Genomic DNA, 21,171 nt, shown 5'->3' with positions numbered 1-21,171 from the left:
TTCATGTCTTTATGTAGCAAAGAGTGCAAGTTAATGTTTGCAAGAAAAATAAAGTTTTCTCCCAAATTCGACACTCCGCCTCAGACTCCAGTTCTTTGGCGCTTCAGTAGCATGTTTTTGGAATGTGGGAGGAAACCGGAGTACCCGGAGAAAACTCCACACATGCACGGGGAGAACATGCAAACTCCACACAGAGATGTCCTAGGGTGGAATCGAACCCTGGTCTCCTAGCTGCGAGGTCTGTGCGCTAACCACTCGACCACCGTGACCAAATCAATATTTGCGTATAAACATGCAGAAAATGTTGCGATTGTGTGCTTTATTTAAATGCCAAACAGACATGACCTTCATTGGCATTCACTTCATCTTTGTTTCCCTTTAAAATACACTGGAGGTCATTTCAGTGCAAAATAACTTTGAATACCTGGATATCCTATTTTCCTATTTTCAAATTCTGTTACTTTCCAACTGCAATAATGCATTGCATGTCCATCAATGGCATTCATCTAATAGACTGTGGGATGTATTGTGCTCCATTAAGGGGTCACGGCATACATGAGAGTATTTATTACATGCACAACCCTACGGAGACACCCTCTGAGTGAAGAATAGAGGTGCCTGTATGCAGCCGTGTCTCCTCCTGCTCATCCGTGGCCCGTGTTAATATGATTAGACTGGATTATGGTAATGTGCAGGGGGATCTGGTGGGTGCGGGGCCATGTTTTGCCGCTCTTGTTTCGGGGAATAGCTAATTGGTTGGGCTGCTTTGATGTCGTGCTGACGGGAGAAGGGGGTTGCCGGGAAAAAAAAAAAAAAAAAAGACTGGCAGAGGCGTCCTACAACTTGAGCCCATTTTATTTTTGGCCTACATGAGATGTGTGCTGGCAAGAACGTGAAAGGAATGAAACCTGATGAAACCACGTGAACGATGATGTTGAGCTGAAATGATGAGACGTTATCACCACAAGTGTGTTTTGCTTTGTCTGGATTTTTTTTTTATTTTCTTCTTGTGATATCACCAGAGTAGGGTACCAGTTATGGCAAAGAGGAAATATGATGATAACCACAGAATAAACCATAAATCCTGAATGAAACCCTCATCCTCACGGACACGATACTCACCAATACTTTTTCCTTTATTTAAATGAAGGAAATCCTGAGACAACCGCTGTTTGATGTCGTGCGGGCAGCTATGGAGGGGGGGTGTCATCTAGTACTTTCTTGTCACTTGGCATTACTGGTAGGTAGAGCTGTACATCATCATGAAAAGAAAGGCATACAGAACTGGAGGTAGCAGAGATGAAGATGCTGAGGTTGTCATTGAGAGTGACCAGGATGGATAGGATCAGGAACAAGTACATCAGAGGGATATTACAGGGTCAGAATATATTGGTAGATTGCCGCGTTTAGAGCTGCCTGGTAGGAGGCGTCGAGGAAGACCAAAGAGGACATGAGGGTAGCTGGTGTGAGACAGATGCAGAAGACAGGGTTGGATGGAGGCAGTTGATTTGTTGTGGCGACCCCTGAAGGGAAAAGCCGAAAGAGATAATCATCGGCAAAAAAATGATTATTGTGTTTGGAGATGATTGATCCCCCAAGCTCGTTGTACATCTTGTATAATGACAATAATACAAGATTGGAGATTATTGATCTCCAATCTCCAATGGCGACCCCTGAAGGGAAAAGCCGAAAGAGATAATCATCGGCAAGAAAATGATTATTGTGGTTGGAGATGATTGATCCCCAATCCCGTTGTACATCTTGTATAATGACAATAATACAAGATTGGAGATGATTGATCTCCAATCTCCAATGGCGACCCCTGAAGGGAAAAGCGAAAGAGATAATCATCGGCAAAAAAAATGATTATTGTGTTTGGAGATGATTGATCCCCAATCTCGTTGTACATCTTGTATAATGACAAAAATACAAGATTGGAGATGATTGATCTCCAATCTCCAATGGCGACCTCTGAAGGGAAAAGCCGAAAGAGATAATCATCGGCAAAAAATGATTATTGTGTTTGGAGATGATTGATCCCCAATCTCGTTGTACATCTTGTATAATGACATTAATACAAGATTGGAGATGATTGATCTCCAATCTCTAATAACGACCCCTGAAGGGAAAAGCCGAAAGAGATAATCATCGGCAAAAAATGATTACTGTGGTTGGAGATGATTGATCCCCAATCTCGTTGTACATCTTGTATAATGACAATAATACAAGATTGGAGATTATTGATCTCCAATCTCCAATGGCGACCCAAAGGGAAAAGCCGAAAGAGATAATCATCGGCAAGAAAATGATTATTGTGGTTGGAGATGATTGATCCCCAATCCCGTTGTACATCTTGTATAATGACAATAATACAAGATTGGAGATGATTGATCTCCAATCTCCAATGGCGACCCCTGAAGGGAAAAGCGAAAGAGATAATCATCGGCAAAAAAAATGATTATTGTGTTTGGAGATGATTGATCCCCAATCTCGTTGTACATCTTGTATAATGACAATAATACAAGATTGGAGATGATTGATCTCCAATCTCCAATGGCGACCCCTGAAGGGAAAAGCCGAAAGAGATAATCATTGGCATAAAAATGATTATTGTGTTTGGAGATGATTGATCCCCAATCTCGTTGTACATCTTGTATAATGACAATAATACAAGATTGGAGATGATTGATCTCCAATCTCCAATGGCGACCCCTGAAGGGAAAAGCCGAAAGAGATAATCATCGGCATAAAAATGATTATTGTGTTTGGAGATGATTGATCCCCAATCTCGTTGTACATCTTGTATAATGACAATAATACAAGATTGGAGATGATTGATCTCCAATCTCCAATGGCGACCCCTGAAGGGAAAAGCCGAAAGAGATAATCATCGGCATAAAAATGATTATTGTGTTTGGAGATGATTGATCCCCAATCTCGTTGTACAGCTTGTATAATGACAATAATACAAGATTGGAGATGATTGATCTCCAATCTCCAATGGCGACCCCTGAAGGGAAAAGCCGAAAGAGATAATCATCGGCAAAAAAAGATTATTGTGTTTGGAGATGATTGATCCCAAATCTCGTTGTACATCTTGTATAATGACAATAAAGGCCATTCCATTCTTCATGGTAGCATGTACAGTGAAAATAAGGTAGGCCCAAGGATGGAACCTTGAGGCCCGCCAAAGAGGGGAGCAGTTGTACAGGAAAAATAATTGATCATTACTGAGAAAATCAGCTAGCATCCTGAAACCCTGCGTTACATTAGCATAATACAGATGTAATTTATTATTTGACTTCTGGTTGCTTAGAGACGTACCGCATTAAAGACGAGGTACTGTTATTTCTAGACCATGAATGCGTGACCATTAATCGTGTTGATCATGCACCCTCTTTGTGGCTATTTTATACTGGAACAACATAAAAACTTTATAACAATTCCATTGCTCGAGACTCGATGCCTAACTCTATTCATAACATACTGTAGCAATTTAATTTACATTAAAAGTTAAAAGATGGCATTTCTGAAAAGTAATTATAAAACTTTGTGCTTTGCAGAGTGGTTTTAAAGTAGCGCTATATACATACAATGTGAGTGGCATTTAGAAATGTATCATCTTTGGACCTTAATGACGCCATTATTGCACGTCAACAGACATTTTCCAGCAAGGCAGCATATCATTAAAAGCAGAGGCAGCTTCATAAGTAAAAATCTTGCAATTTTATTTGCATATAAAGGCAGCTAAATATATCACAATGAACTGAAAAGAGAGAACTAACATTTTCCATGAAGGAGGGATACAATCAGAGAAAAAGAGCGAAAGAGAGCACGAAAAGAGCATTTACAGCAGCAAAGTCCAAACTACAATTGGCAAGATTTTTTTTTTTTGTGCTAGCAAGATTGCGTTTACACACAGTGCAAAATAAGAATAAAGAAAAGCAATAAAACACAAAACTATCAGATTTACACTTGAAAGGACAACTTAAGCATGTTTAGGCAGGCGTGTTGCTGGGGGTGGGAATGGGGGGGGAACATCGCCTGATGGATTGTGACTGAAATGTTTCATGTTGCGCTCTCATCCAAGATGTACCCTAATGGGAGAGTCCATACAAAAAAATGGGACATTTTTTCAAGAACAATTAAGATCAATCATACGGGTGCATAGAGAAAGACAAATACACCCTTTTTGTCATCAAACACAAGTTTAAGTACAGAAGTTTTACAACATGAATATATAATATATATATATTTTTTATACATACACTTTCCAAATTAGATCAGGAGTCATTAAACGGGATGGAATACAAAGTAAATGTTTGGGCTGGAATTCATAATAGCTTTCACTCCCTGCGTCAGTCACATGTTTTTTGCGGGGATGATGGACAATAAATAAGAACTTTTTCTCTGAACTGGCAGAGAGTGGGGCTCGTAGCTGACAACATTAAAGCTAGTTTAAGGCAGCGTCCCTGTCAGCCAATAACAAAATGAGAAAAAAAGAAAATAAAACCGACCTAACACCTAATAGATGATAACAACACAGATGGCATCCATTGTCAGGTCAAAGAAAAACCAAACATAAAGAAATTGTACAAATTCACCAAGCGTTGTTTATCTTACAGATCTGACCGTTATTTATCAAGAGCAAGATTGTTTAATCACAAACCCCCCCCTGCTGAAAAAAAAGAGAATACCGGTGTCCGTAGTTCCTTTGTACATCCACTTCACTAAATATTCTATTGTCTGCATAACTTTATCGTGTACAAATAAAGACTGTTGTTCCTCCCTGTGTTAAGTGATTAAAATGTCAAGCTGCAGCGTTGACATAAAAAGTGAATTTTGCAAGAAAAAAAAAAAAGTTGTTCATAATGGACAAAATATCCAATCTGCAAAACATGATTGTGTTAAACCAACGGTTAAAAAAAAACACTCAGCGATATTCTCCTTTAATCCACAGACAAGTATACATACTGTATCCCCGAGTCCTTCCCGTCACTTCTCCAAATATTCTCAATACATTGGAGAGGCCAAAAAGGAAACATTCTTTTTTTCCTTTGTTTTTAAATTTACATATTTGTAGTAAAAAAAACTGTAGTTAATCCCAAACACTCCCACCCACGCCCGTTTCCGTTTCCTTTGGTCTCAGGAGCTGGAGGGGTTGGGTAGGTCGAACACGATAGGGGGATTGGTCGGCTGGAAGCTGACGGTGCAAGTGGACGCGTTGATGAACGTTGTGTAACCGTCTGTCATGATGCCGTAGCCTGTGTAAAGAACACAGCGACATTGCAAGTTAGACCGGTTGACTGCTATAAAGTGGACATCAGGGTTCCCCACGGGACTCGAATGGATCTTTGGTATTGGCTTCTGGGAGATGACATCATCATTTATTCATTTTCTATACCGCTTATTCTCATGAGGGTCGCAGGGGGTGCTGGAGCCTATCCCAGCTGTCTTCGGGCGAGAGGCGGGGACACCCTGGATTGGTCGCCAGCCAATCACAGGGCACATATAGACAAACAACCATTCACACTCACATTCATACCTATGGACAATTTGGAGTCGCCAATTAACCTAGCATGTTTTTGGAATGTGGGAGGAAACCGGAGTACCCGGAGAAAACCCACGTTTGCATCGGGAGAACATGCAAACTCCACACAGAGAAGGGGGGAATCAAACCCAGGTCTCGCAGCTATGTGGCCTGTGCGCTAACCATCCCATTTTCCACTTGTATTACCCAATATAGTTGACATGAAAATAGAAAATAAGACATTACATTACACCTGCTAACAGCATACTTGGTGGCTATTGGCTCATCAATGGCCTAGTGGCCAGTATTATATAATCTATATAATATAGCCAGTATTATATACAGTAAAGTCTCATTATATCGATATCGGTTAAAACGAATTACTACTTATTACGATACTATTTTCATTTCCCGGCAAATTTCTAGTCTTTTATGATATAATTAGCTCCGTTAGTACGATACACGGTTATTATGATAATCCGGTTACTACGATGCCCTTTTCATCTCCCGCCAGCCAATTTGGTCTGCTTATATCGATACAAAAGCAGCTTAAATCAATCTTTGCTTAAGGATTTCAATACCAAAAAAGAACACGGCGAACGGCTGCTTCCAGTCAACTTTATTTTTCACACTTCCACCACCAGAGTGCAGCACACACAGCGGAAAACACCCGTCCCTCGCGCCTACCCCTCCGGGTGGCAACACCTTCCCTATCGATAGTTCCGGGGTGAATTATGTCCCGGTAACCGGTAATCACTACAGCGTAAGTTTATTTTTATTTACTGTAGTACAAAATGTATTGTAGTACAAAAGCATGCTAGATACGCAATCCATGAACTCAAGGAGAAAATAACATGCCATATCAAAGATCCGCCCACTTTTAATGCAGTTCGGCGCAGGATCGGATATATGGATAGTCCGGTTATATCGGTATTTTTTCCGACTCCCGAGAATATCGATATAACGAGACTTTACTGTAATATTATATATTATATAGTACTACTGCAATGGCGTAGAGAACACATATGCAGTTAACATTCCCATAGGAGCTACTGTCAGCTCCAACTCACGCCAGTAATATTTGTATTTTCTTTCATTTAGCCATTTTTGCGACTGAGTGAAGGACGACATTTGAATCCATGTGTTTTACCCATGACGGTTTTCCTCATGAGTCAGGACTCATTTGAGAGCCACTGCCATCAAACAGGGGGCCCGTTCATCATGTTTCATGTTTAAAACACCGCAGTTCCTGCTGACCGCAACGTACCTTCATGTATGCCTCCGAATGCATGGAGTTTGGGTCGTACCCTCTTCTGCACCGTGTTGAGCAGCTCCACACAACCAACCCTCTGAAGCTCTTTAGGAACCCAGTCTCTGAAACCTGCACACACACAAACACATACACACGTCCCGGTTAGACTGTTTTACTTGAAACATGCTTTACCAGTTAAAACAGTAGCCACGTATACGTGGACCCAAATATTCCAGTTCCATTCGGGTTATTTGCTAAAACGGAAAGAATATAACCTTTGTTTACATCTCATTCCGAAAGAAAAGTGCCAATCCGAATGAATATATAATCGGATTCACAGGGGTGGAATATTCCTTTCCTCAATCCGATTGAGGTATCCGCTCAATCGGAACGTTGTCAGACTGCGTTCTTCTTCTGTTGTTTATTGGCGGTTGGCAAGCAGCTTTTGTGTGCATTAGCGCCATCTGTGGAACAGAATCTAAACCCTTCTATACTTTATTCACAAGTCTAGTTTTATTAAAAAAAAGAAAATATATATCTATATAAAATATGTGCCGAGCTTAATTATAAAATATTAGCAAGATTGAACTTTTATCTTTTCCCGGGTGCGTTCGTTCAGCAAATGCTGAGATATGACGTAACACACAGCTCGAGACGTTCTTCGATTTAAAAAAAAAAATGGAGGCGAGTAATCGGCACTGGAATGCTGCGGAAAGTTTATTTTGATTCAAACTAAATTTCAAGACTGGACGAACGATAAACTGGCAATACGGAGTTATTCCAACAAGTGAAAGAAAAACTCACGTAAACTGTTGATGTTTACGTTTTACTGGGCATGCCCCGTTGACTATAGCGGCGCATGTAGACGCACGATTGGAATATTCCTTTCCATGTATACTATTGCTTTCGGAAAGGTCTTCGGAAAGAGAAAAACTCCTCATGTAAACATGGCTACTGCGTCGCTTTTTGTTCCGATAGTGGCATCAGTGACAGTAGAACGCCACAGAATCATTTATAGGCAGTGATGTACACCAAAAGGTTGTTTTTTTTCCACATTCATGTCAGTCCTGATTCAAATATCAAGCTACTAATAATGCAATATTTCTGTATGTATGCATGCAGGACCATCTCATTATGTGACGGGGTGACAATAAATTAACACAATTTTAATTTACAGGCAAATAATGGATTATTATATGCTTTAGCTATTTAACATAAATGGTTCATAGGAAAATGATCAGGTGGAAAGACATTGCTAACAATAGTCTTATTGTTTTATTTTGTTTATTTTGCTGTTGCTAATTTTTTAAACACCCAATATTTTCTCATCTTAATTTAACAGGCGCAAAGTGTTATTTATTCATATTCATTATTAAACATATGATATTTCTCTTGACCATTATGCAGTTCAGATTTTTCTTTTTTTTTTTTTTGGCTTTTTTGTTTTGCTGCCTCCCTTAAAATATTATGCCTGTGCTTGTTTGTGGCGTCTGTCACAGTGGTGCGAAATGGAGTTTCCATGCAATCACGCCCAGCAGCAGCAGCAGCAGCAGCAGCAGCAGCAGCAGCAGCGGCGAGGGGAACAGAAATCACTCAATAAAACCAGATGGAGAACACAACAAAGAAAAAAGGGGGGCGAAAAAAAAAAAAAACAACAGTGCCCAAACACCCGGAGAGAAAACGCAATCAGTCTGTGGTGATAAAATCAACAATACATGTTGGTTTCTTTCATGAAGTCAAACACAAATATTGAACGTTCAGGGTTGTGTTGTGCGACTGTTACATTGCCATGAAAACACACATCATCGCTATATTGCCATGCAAATTTGGAATAATGAGCTACATCCTCATTAGATATGGCGGTGGCATGTGGGGGTGCTGTGATTGGTTAATTGGACTCACCCAGCGGAGGACCGTGGGTCATCAAGATGTCGATGCCCTCTGGGACGAGGTTCCATTTATCCAGCAGAGACTGACCCCGAGGCAGATTGAAACCCCAGCCGTTAAACCATGGAGTCCTGGGGAGGCAGATGAAGAGATGTGGCGTGAACATCACCGTGCCATCATTACTGCAAACATCATATTCATATGAGGTATTTCCGCACTTTCAAAAGGAAACACAGTTTAGAATGTGATCTTTGTGCACGCCTGTGCATCTTTCTATGGAACCGCATTGAAATAAATGCTAATTACCGCATGAATAAAACGCGACCTTTCGTCTTAAAGGTACAGGCGCACATACAGTCAAGCAGCAACTCAAGGACATACAGTCACATTCCAAAAATAAAGAGTGAATATCTAAACAGTAGGGAGCTCCTGTCATGTGTCAAACACCTCCCGCCCCCCCAGCCCCCTGGAACTCTCTTCCAGATTGATTGACAGAAGCCGGGCCACCTCCGGCAGCTTGGATCAGAGTGTGGAGCTCCGGGGTGACAGGCTGTGTCTCAGGCTTCCCTGGCAGACACAAAGAGAGCGGGAAAGAAGCGTGGATGGACGGATGCTGAAGGAACAGATGAAGAAATAGATTTGAGGTTCCGTGCACATTGGGGAGGGCGGAATTTGAGTAGATGCGGCTTGATAAATTGAGCCTTCATTTATCACAATAGTGGCAATAGCAATAGAGGGCCTGACAAGAGAGAAAAAGAAGATAGATTATCATCATACGGTACTGCAGGAAAATGCGCACCGACTCAACACCAACGACGTGATTTGCACTCCCTGACTTGTCTGCATAGCGGGAGCAGCCTCCAGCCACTTAAACGATGCTTCTGTGTTTAGCATGTAACCACAGGGGGGAAATGACGGCTACAAAAGCATCAATAAGTTCTGTTACATTAAAGGATGGGTCACCTGGCTAATCAATACTTGCGGCAAAGAGCGAGGCCAAGCGGACACACTCAAGAAAATGTAAAAAAAATGACACCGCCATCTCTAACAAGCTCCACAATATAAAATAGCACGCTGTATTATTTAGATTGCCTGTAGGTGGTGAAGAAAGGAGCATGTCAGAGCCCCGCATCGGTTGGGGTGTGCGAACAGTGTGAAGTGTGCATTGCGCTCGGGAGACAAAGGCGGCTCTGAAGCAGACTCTTCGATTGGCTCGTTTGGCAGAGAGCTGAGAAATGAGGTTAAAAATTAAACACGAGGAGCAAGGGGGAGCGAAGGCCACAGACTCAACTGATTAATTAGAACTAATCACACAAATCAGAGCTAATGGAAGTCTAATGGATTAGTGGGAAGACTAAGCACTTCTGCGCGGGAAAACAGAGGTGGCTGCGGCAGCGGAGAATCTTAGAAAGCAGTGAATCAGAGCTGAGCTGGCATCGCTCGCTTGGCTGAACACACGAGGCACCAGCAGAACATTTGTCTGACTAATAGTAACATGGCCAAACTTTGAAAAAAAAAATGGAAAAACACATTTATTTTCCCTCTCCATTCAGAAAAAAAAATGATTTAGTCTAACAAAAAACTATACAGAGCGGGAAAGAGGATTTGTGCTCATGTGTTGTGCTGCATAAACACATTCATCAGGGACATGAAACATAAACCCCTGACATGAACCGCAGATCCAGAGCCAACCCAAAAGGTCCTCGCTGAATGCAGAGCGAGGCGCTGCAGTCGGCGCCACAATGGCCTCATTGTCAGATGTCTGCTTGTGAAATATACCCTCCATGCTCCTGCATTTGTTAACCCCCACCCGGATTAATGATGTTGCAGTCAAATAGAGGAGAGATGGTTTCCTGTGCAGCACTGACACGGGCTTCATTATATATGCATATGTGTGTGTGTGTGTGTGTGTGTATGCATGTGTGCAGAGTGCGCACATTGTAAATAAGTTTACTATATAGTAATGTGATGTTTAGTGCAGCACAGTCAACAGTAATGTAGTACAGTAATAAAAATAATGCATATCCTGGATGTGCGTAGTCCTGTCATGCCTTATTGACACTTGCCATCTGGAGCCTGTTGCCATGGAAACAAAGCAGTCACAGTATGAAGTGAAACACATTAACCAGAAAAAAAAAAAAGTCAAAGTAAGAGACTAAGAAAGGAGGATCTTCTATAACTCAAATAACAGTACTCGGCTCAGACACACAAAAAAAAAGCATCACAAGCACAAAAGGCTGGTAACCGTGGTAACAGGCACATTTAATGATCCCCCTGGGAATCAAATGGTGGAAATAGGTTAAAAATCAGCCTGCAGCGGAGGTGATGCAGACAAAAGCAATTTAGCCCTCATGTGCAGAACGCCAATATTCAATTAAGCTGTTGGACATCATTAGGATGGCGTCTCTCTCTCGGGGCGCAACACTGCTCTTAACCCCTGTTTGCCCCGAGCCCTTTCTTGGTCCCGAGACAGGAAATGATACCTCCGACACTGGGCACCAGAGGACATTATTGTTTAAGGGTACGAGGCCAAAATACTCATTGTAATTGAAAACCGTTAAACACAAACAAAAATATACGGAAAACATTGGACCTCTATCGTCACATTGGACCAGCATCATCTCAAAGTGCACCCATCACTGAAATGCAAATGGTATCCCTCAGGGTTGAGCTATATTTCTTTAAATATAAGAAAAATAATGTATATTCTATCCTTGGTTTTCGTACGCCACGTTATCCATTGCCTGCATTGTTTTATGCACTATAATTATTATGGGCTTGCTCAGTAATGCAAGCCCCATACCATAGAGGGGCATTGCATTACTGAGCAAGCCCATATTGTTATTCCTTGTGATGTTTAGCTATTATTATATCTTAATCTTCCCATTTTTGTGTGCGTAATGCGGCCAAAACCGTAAGAAGGACCCCCACACATGTTACACCGCCGGAATCCTGACGCTCAGGTCTACAGCAGTATTTATTTTTTGGAAAGTTTTGTGTAACCGTGGCGACGCTATTCACCAAAACGTTAAAAAATGGGCCACTCGATTAGATACACCTGTTCTATTTTTAGAACAGCCACATTCCAGGGAAAACGAGAATTTACAGACTTTTCACAGCCTTGTAGCTCAGCCATACGGCCACGTAGAAACGTGATTGATGGATCATTTTTTAGATAAACTTCTGAACTCTCTCTGTGGCTAAATGCTAATTGCTAGCATGTTAGCATGTTAGCATTTAAGCTAATTTACTCATGTCTAAAGGCAAATACACACATGGCATGATGTAGGGAGGTTATAGGACAACCTTGGCACTTTCTAAACTTGGGACTCTCTTGCTAGGTGCTAGCATGATGACTGTTAGCATGTTAGCATTTAAGCTAATTTGCTCATGTTTAAAGGCAAATACACACATGCACGATGCAGGGACGTTATAGGACATCCTTGGCAGTTTCTAAACTTGAGGCCATCTTGCTAGGTGCTAGCAGGGTAGCCGTTAGCATGTTAGTATTTAAGCTAATTTACTCATGTCTAAACGATAATACACACATGGCATGATTTAGGGAGGTTACAGGACCACCCAGGCACTTTTTTAACGTAAGGCTCTCTTGCTAAGTGCTAGCATGATGACTGTTAGCATGTTAGCATTTAAGCTAATTTACTCATGCCTAAAGGCTACTTAGCACATGTCATGATGTGGGGAGGTTATAGGACAACCTTGGTACTTTCTAAACTTAAGGCCCTCTTGCTAGGTGCTAGCCTGATGACTGTTAGCATCTTAGCATTTTACCTAATTTACTCATGTCTAAAGGTAAATACACACATGGCATGATGTGGGGACACTGTAGGACTGCCCCAAACTTTTCAGGACCTGAGGCTGTTTTGCTACGTGTTAGCACTGTAGCCGTTATCATGTTAGCATTTTAGCTAATTTACTCAAGTTTAAAGGCAAACACACACTTGGCATGATGTGGGGACAATATGGGACTGCATCAAACTTTTCCGTACTTGAGGCTTTCTTGCTAGGTACTACCGCGGTAGCCGTTGGCACTCCGGGCCCGAGGTTCACAGCACAGGTGGCCAGTCCATCAAAATTTCCGCGGGAATTTTCTAGTTATTCCGTATATCGTAATCTTCCCTTTTTTGCGCGTGTAATGCGGCCAAAACCACAAGAAGGACCCCCACACATGTTACACCGCCGGAAACGTGGCACTCGGGACTACAGCGGTATTTAGTTTTTGGAATGTTTTTTGTAACCATGGCGACGTTATTAACCAAAACGTTAAAAAATGGGCCACTAGATTAGACTTTTTGCTATTTTTAGAACAGCTCATGCCAGAGAAAAGAATGAGAATTTACAGACTTTTCACAGACTTTTCACGCTAGGTGCTAGTATAATGATTGTTAGCATGTTAGCATTTAAACTAATTTACTCACATTTAAAGGCAAATACACACATGACATGATGTGGGGAGGTTATAGGACAACCTTGGCAGTTTCTAAACTTGAGGCTGTCTTGCTAGGTGCTAGCATGTTAGCCGTTAGCATGTTAGCATTTTAGCTAATTTACTCATGTCTAAAGGTAAATACACACGTGGCATGATGTAGGGAGGTTATAGGACAACCTTGGCACTTTCTAAACTTGGGACTCTCTTGCTAGGTGCTAGCATGATGTCTGTTAGCATGTTAGCATTTAAGCTAATTTACTCACGTTTAAAAGCAAATACACATATGGCATGATGTAGGGAGGTTATAGGACAACCTTGGCACTTTCTAAACTTGAGGCCCTCCTGCTAGGTGCTAGCATGGTAACCATTAGCATGTTAGCATTTAAACTAATTTACTCATGTCTAAAGGCAAATACACACATGGCATGATATAGGGAGGTTATAGGACAACCTTGGCACTTTCTAAACTTGAGGCCCTCCTGCTAGGTGCTAGCATGATGACTGTTAGCATGTTAGCATTTTAGCTAATTTACTCATTTTTAAAGGCAAATAGACACATGGCATGATGTGGGGACACTATGGGACTGCATCAACCTTTTCGGTACTTGAGGCTGTCTTGCTAGGTGCTAGCACGGTAGCCGCACCGGGCCCGAGGTACACAGCACAGGTGGCAAGCCCATCAAAATTTCCGCGGGAATTTTCTAGTTCTTTATGAAATATGTTTTGTCGATTATTTTCTGTGCGTCTGCATCGGATTAATTGGATTTACATGATTCCCTATGGAAAATATTTGTTTTTCGTATGTTTCAGTTTGTTTTTCGTCTGACCTTTTGGAACAGATTAATGACAAAAACCCATCTTCCACTGTCATTTAAACATGTCAGAAAAAAATGGTTCTACTCAGTAACATTTCAACATTCTTTACAGCCATACAAGAATAAAAAAAAACAGTAGTAATAATAATTATACCTAAAGGCTGCCAGCTAATGTTGGCAGTCAACCATCATCTCATCATCGCTATGCTTACTCATATCTGCAGTAGTCAGTTCAAGCTCTTGTGAGGTCGGTAGTAAGGTTTTAGTTCATGACCTTGTTGGCCCAAACTCACAGTCATCACTGCACAGCACATCTGATACACAGAAGACTAAAAGCCATAAGACTAATGCCCCTTAAAGCTTGTAAGACCCCTACATGACGCCGTTCATTGACTTCCATGCACACGCTTACTAATACAGTAAAAAACTAATCTTCAGCTCTCCTGCACAGTCCATCTCTTTCCCACAAACACACACACACACACACACACAACAAGACAGTTCTTATGAAAGTGTGTGTGTGTTTTGGTCATAACACAGATAAGATGAAAACACGTCACAGATCTATGATCTGATCCACCACCTTTAAAAGCTGGAGAATTGCTGCACCATGGGATATCGCCATGGTGCTGGACACATGATGTCACAAACAAGCTGCACTGTGACCAGATAACAAGAAAGGGGTGAGCGTGTGTGTGTGTGTGTGTGTGTGTGCACAGGACCAGTGATCCATCGTGTCTGGCCTCTTGAGTCAGAGCGGCTCTGAGGTCAGAGGGGGGAGGGATCTAATTGATCAACCTGTCAGAACCAATGAGGAGGGCCATGTTAATGGGACTTTTATAAGCCTCATGGGGTGCACCACCTGACACTTGGTTGTATGAGTATGTGCAAAGCAGTCCTATGTGTGTGTGTGTGTGTGTGTGTGTGTCCACCTGTGTATGTGTGTATTCCAGCGTGTTATCCCAGAGCCCAGGTAGCCTTATTAAAAGGAGCCAAGTGGAGGCTTTTGACAAATGGCCTCTCAACACCAAGGCCACCTTTGCAAACTTTGGGGACAGGGTGGAAAGCTAAGTCACAGGGGTGAAAGGTGTGTGTGTGTGTGTGTGTGCTCTGTCCCAGCACTAATAACCTGTGCCTAGTGACTGATGGAGTGTGGAATGGATTAATCTTGCTGCAGTCATGCTGCCAAAGCCAAGGCACTGAGGGTTAGCCATCAGACTTAGCCCGCTTAGGAAAGGCTACAACCATTGGGACATGGTGGCGCACACACACACACACACACACACACACACACACCAGCAGCAGACATACAACCATACAGACACACAAACACTCTCCCCAGGGTTTGTCTCCATGCTGAGATGCAGTCAGCTGCAGTTTGACCTGCAGACCAGTAACGTAAAACAACCAGCAGATGCTTTGTAGCAAACACAGCTGCTCTCACTGACCTGGCAGCTTCTACTTTCTGTCAGTGTGTTTTTTGTGTGCTTGAAGACGACATGCAGGTATGGAAGAGAAAAAGAAGTGTGAAGCGTGCAGTGTTTCAGCTGGGAATGAAATAGCCGCAGCAATATTACAACATAAGCATCTTCTACCATGCATTGCACAGGATGCATGCACAGCTACACACACACAAAACACTACCATGTACATCAGAACCTTTTAATAATGAATGCTATCCATGTCTCACTTTTGAACCTTGCTGGAAGTCTTTCTTCTTTTAGCCTTGGTCACAACCGTACATAGCTTTTTTTTTTTTTTCAAAAATCAGCACACACACGCGAACACATCATTTTTTTCTTACATTTTTTTTTGCACGTAGACAGCCTGGAGGAGCCCGGATGACCGGTTGTGACCTTGCCTTTACTATGTGCTATAATTACTGTAGGTTTTTTTATTTCATTTATATTATATTTATATCAATATTTTAGGTGAAAAGGCTAGTAATGTCAGAAGATCTCACAAGATTAAAATTTGACAAGATTTCTTTTTTTCACAGTAGGCAGAAGAGTGTAACAAGATAGTAAACATTTAATAAGCAGATTGCATTATATCATATTTTTTCATTGTACTTTTCCTAAAAGCCCCTTGTATTCATTCATTCATTTTCTACCGCTTTTTCCTCACAAGGGTCGCGGGGGGTGCTGGAGCCTATCCCAGCGGTCTTCAGGCGAGAGGCGAGGTACACCCTGGACTGGTCGCCAGCCAATCACAGGGCACATATAGTCAAACAACCATTCATACTCACATTCATACCTATGGACAATTTGGAGTCGCCAATTAACCTAGCATGTTTTTGGAAACTGCAAACATGCAAACTGAATTGAACCCTGGTCTCCTAGCTGTGAGGTCTGCGCACTAACCACTAGACCGCCGTGACGCCCCGCCCCTTGTATTGAGTTGTGAAAACCTATAGACAAACAACCATTCACACTCACATTCATACCTATGGACAATTTGGAGTCGCCAATTAACCTAGCATGTTTTTGGAAACTGCAAACATGCAAACTGAATTGAACCCTGGTCTCCTAGCTGTGAGGTCTGCGCACTAACCACTAGACCGCCGTGACGCCCCGCCCCTTGTATTGAGTTGTGAAAACCTATAGAGCAGCAACACATCATAACCAGCACATACAGCTTTCTAGATCTTCCAGACATACAGCTTTCTAGATCTTCCAGAATCTGACCCTTTTCCAGCTGTAAATCTTTGGATTTTGTGCTTCCCGCGAAAACGGTCTGTCAATTTATTCCACCCAAGGCGCATCCACTCATGGTCATACTCCCAAGTGCTCAAGAGGACTTCCGGATAGCTGCCGAACCCAACTTTATACGAGCGTTTAAAAGACTCTGGTAGACCCACTGATTGTGGTGGGAATTAGCAACGCCAGACTCGTTGAGCTTGTAATTTGCACCCTCTATAATGCTACACAGACAACCGCTTTTTGTTCCATAACATAACAGAAAATAATAATTGTTACTCACTGCTTGCTCTTCTGACCCTTCGATACGACCAAGTAACATTGGAAAGGTCACAGGCTTCAGCAACAGTTGTTGGCTAGTCCAGCTGCATACTGGCCACTGTTCACAAAACCAGTGTGAAAATATTTTTTCTTTTGCTGGTAGGGAATCACCATCACCATCACAAATTTAGCTTTCCCTTACACCCGAAGACACACTTCCTGGGAGACATTGCTAACACCGTAAACAGAGAACCAGTATCTGGCCTCTGAAACCGAGCGTTAAGAACCATCCCAAACTTATTTCCGTCCTCACTTCCAAATGCGCAAACCTCATTATCTGAAACTTTGGCATCATTTAACATGAGAAAACCACAATCTAACTACATTTATAGGTCAGAAAGGTGTAAGAAGCATAATAGGTCCCCTTTAAGTTGCAAAATATTGCTGAGTTGTAGTCATTCCTACCACAGCAGCTGGCTAATTCACGGCATTTTACAAAACAAATCTTATGACAGTTAAGAAGACAGCCATAAATCTCGTATGACGTCCAAATACGTGGGGATTTTGTCTCCCATATAACAATGAGCAATGAGTTAATGGGATGCCATTAAAACACAATTTCCTCCTCGCTGTGCTGATTGACACCACCAACATAAAAATACGTGATTGCAACCAAGCGAGACAGACTATATAGTGAATTGTGCTGCAATCGGGGCCACCCTGTAGGAGTGATAAGAGACAGCAGTGTTACAATAAAATATAGATGGGACCATGAGCATCTTCGGCAGAGGCTTCACTGATGGTAGAAAACAATTTATGTGAATTATTTGCGTCTGGAGGCTTGTGAACTGAGCACGATCTAATAAAATGTGCCGGTGAGGCACAATATCAAAGGTGTGATGGTCCTTGTGAGTGTCTGCATGCGGATGTGGCAGGTGGTGCTCGGGAAGAGCAGGGAGGTGTTGTGAGAACATGGATATGAACACGGAAGTCTGAAAAGCTGGGCCGGTCGGGAGAAACTGAAAACCAGACTCATAAAAAGAGAAGGAATCTGGGTTCTATTCACTGAGCGTGTATGGGGGCTGGGGGTGCTGAAGCAGAGACCTATTCAACCTGCCCTGAGACACAGGGCCATGGGTCCCATTACCCTTCTCCAGCCCCGACCTCCGTGAACTTGATCCAGGAGGACAATGCAAAACAAGGGAGGGTGGCGGGGGCAAGTGAAAAGAGGGGAGGCAGTGAGGATAATATATCTGGGAAATGAGCAAGCGAGGAAATTCTGTGACAAAAACTGACAGGCCACGCCAGCCTGAGCTGGGCTCTAAGGAACATTTTGGAGCAATTAAAAAAATAGGGCCCCAATCGAAAATACTGAAGACCATGTCAATCTTGCTCCAATGATACCACTGCTTTTTGTTCTGGAGGGAGTACAGACGAAATCATTAGAAAGGTCAAAGAACAAATAGTCACACTAAAAAGATGGTTTGATGATAATAGATTGTCCTTGAACCTAAATAAAACTAAAATCATACTGTTTGGTAACAGCAGAAAGGACACCAGCAAATACAAATAGACGCTGTGGACATTGAAAGGGTGAAGGAAAATACATTTCTGGGGATCACAATAGATGAAAATATAAGCTGGAAACCTCATATTACAAATATACAACATAAGGTGGCAAGAAATATTTCAGTATTGAACAAAGCAAAATTTGTTCTCAATCAGAAATCACTCCACACTCTTTATTGCTCTCTGGTTCTACCATATCTTACTTATTGTGTGGAAATATGGGCTAATAACTATAAAAGCAATCTTCACTCGCTAAATGTACTGCAAAAAAGGTCAGTAAGGATAATTCATAATGCCGCCTACAGAGAACATACTAACTCCTTATTTCTAAAATCACAAATACTTCAACTTGCTGATATAGTTCATCTTCAAACAGCTAAAATAATGCATAAGGCTAAAAACAACCAATTACCTAAAATGTCATCCAATACTTCTCTACAAGAGAGGAGAAATATGATCTCAGGGAAGAAGTACATTTGAAACACTTCTATGCTAGGACTACGTTAAAAAGCCATAGCATTTCAGTATGTGGAATCAAACTATGGAATGGATTGAGTAAGGACCTCAAACAATGCACAACGATGAGCCAATTCAAGAAACAATACAAGCAGTTGATGTTTGCTAAATACAAGGATGAAGAGTCTTGAACCAGTCATGATGTGCTATATATATCACTATATTGACACTTACTATGGTACCCATTATGGCATTGGATGCTCATATCACCTCGTACTTCGGTACGAGGTACATTATTAAAAAAAAAAACAAAAAAAAACCTAAACTGTATTATGGAAAGCAGGAAGTGAACAAATGTAACAGTTATTGATTGTAAAAGTACCAGATGGAGGGGTAGGATTTAATAAGCTTTGCTTCTTCCTACTCCTTTTGGACATGTGGAACTGTGAACTGATTATGTGATGCATTCAATTGTAATCTGATGCATGTTCAAATGAAATTACCTAAAAATTTCCATTGCGATACCACAACAGCATCACTAAAGTGGAAAAAACTACATGCAAATGACTCAAATACAATTCATTGGTGACTACACATAAGCTGGCCTACATGATTGCATATCTGGCAACCCAGAAGTCAGCCGAGAGGATCCATAAAAAAATGGAATCATTCTAAATTATCACTGAACCATGACCTCCAATGAACACCATCTCCACAGCCTACACTTTGTTCCACTTGAAGAGTTCAACATATCTTAACACTTTTATTCATCATAAATTGCATACTCGAAACAATGTGGGATCACACATTCATTATAAGCTAAGATGGAAAAAAATGAACTCAATCAATCCACATCAATATTGAACATCAAAACATGTAGGCAATATATTTCCCTTTTTCCTTTCTCGCTAGTTGTCTTTATATCATCAGCTTTGCAGCTTGTGAAACAAAGAAGGCACCAAATCAGGTTCATCGTTGAAGGTCTGCTACTACTTTTTACGCAAATTGCACTTTCTCACATTAGAAAACAGAAATAAAATCCTGTAAGCCTTGTTAGAAATGCTGCAAAGGTAGTAAATACAGTAAAACAGTTTATAGTGCGCTCCCTGATTCAATTCCTCTTCTGCAATACTTGGAATGGTGCTAGCATTGTTTGTTTAGTTTTAATAAAATAATTCGCTCTTGTGTCAAGAACAAATGAACATACAGCGCAACATTACAGTTGTTTTTTATAAAAAGGTAGCAATGTGAATAAACCTTCCTCAAACAGGAAAGAAAGCAGCAGGTTTTCAGAGAGAACTGTCAAAGGGCTGGGAGCACACCCGCCTTGTACCAGCATAACAGGCTGACAGTCTTCTCTGTAGAGGTCAAAGATCGAGATGTTGGGGAGAGGCGGGGGGGGGGGGGGGGGGTGTTAAAGGCAACAGGAAGGGCCGCCGGGTCAAAGCAGTGCAGATACATGCCACTCTGTCTGCAGCTATTGTCTTGACCTCACAACAAGTGGATGTTAGTGAGGGCACGGAGTCATAGCAGCAACAATAGGCACAGGAAAGCACACAAACTGGTATTGTTGGTCTCCAGGGTTTGTATACAACAAGCTGGAACACAGATAACCCACCTGGCAGCGTGCACTAAAGGCTTGTGCGGGGAAAAAGCACCATAGTACTGACAAAAGTATTGAGACATCTCTGTATTATTCAATTTATTGTTCATATGTTCAACTAGACCCCTCAGATTTTCTTTCTGTATGTAAGGAATAATGGCCAGCTGTTTCTATACTAGACTTGGAAATTTCAGGCGTGCATACATACATGCATGCATGTGCGGACGTAATGTCATGTGACAAATTTAGGACATGTCATGTAATTGATTGTGGTGGTGTGCCACAGCAAAATAAAATATCCCGTGTTTTACAAATGAGATAAAAAGTATGCATCCCATATTGACGCAACGGTCCTTATTACTGTCACAATATAGTATTACTGCCATATAATACCCTGAAAACGCCCGATCCCGTCCGATCTCGGTTAGTACTTGGAAATCACTCCACACTCTTTATTGCTCTCTGGTTCTACCATATCTTACTTATTATGTGGAAATATGGGCTAATAACTACAAAAGCAATCTTCACTCGCTAAATGTACTGCAAAAAAGGTCAGTAAGGATAATTCAGAATGCCGCCTACAGAGAACATACTAACTCCTTATTTCTAAAATCACAAATACTTCAACTTGCTGATATAGTTCAAGGCTAAA

The 21,171-nt window shown here is 41.6% G+C and overlaps 1 protein-coding gene across 2 annotated transcripts in view; it reads right to left on the bottom strand.

Annotated features, from left to right (window-relative positions):
* Window positions 1-3,703: 3,703 nt before the first annotated feature.
* Window positions 3,704-21,171, bottom strand: part of mpped2a (metallophosphoesterase domain containing 2a) — a 62,386-nt gene continuing 44,918 nt past the window's right edge. For both annotated transcript variants that reach the window (XM_058088725.2, XM_058088726.2), the window contains exons 5-7: window positions 8,685-8,800; window positions 6,798-6,911; window positions 3,704-5,264 (exon numbers count right to left, since the gene is read on the bottom strand). In XM_058088725.2, the coding sequence (XP_057944708.1) occupies window positions 5,146-5,264; window positions 6,798-6,911; window positions 8,685-8,800 (349 nt within the window). In that variant the 3' untranslated portion in view covers window positions 3,704-5,145. The remainder of the gene's footprint in view (window positions 5,265-6,797; window positions 6,912-8,684; window positions 8,801-21,171) is intronic.

The sequence above is a fragment of the Doryrhamphus excisus genome, linkage group LG13 (genome assembly GCF_037039965.1).
Source record: "Doryrhamphus excisus strain RoL-2023G ecotype Guam linkage group LG13, RoL_Dexc_Guam_v1.1, whole genome shotgun sequence".
Taxonomy (NCBI): domain Eukaryota; kingdom Metazoa; phylum Chordata; class Actinopteri; order Syngnathiformes; family Syngnathidae; genus Doryrhamphus; species Doryrhamphus excisus.
This window is presented reverse-complemented; position numbering and strand designations above follow the sequence as displayed.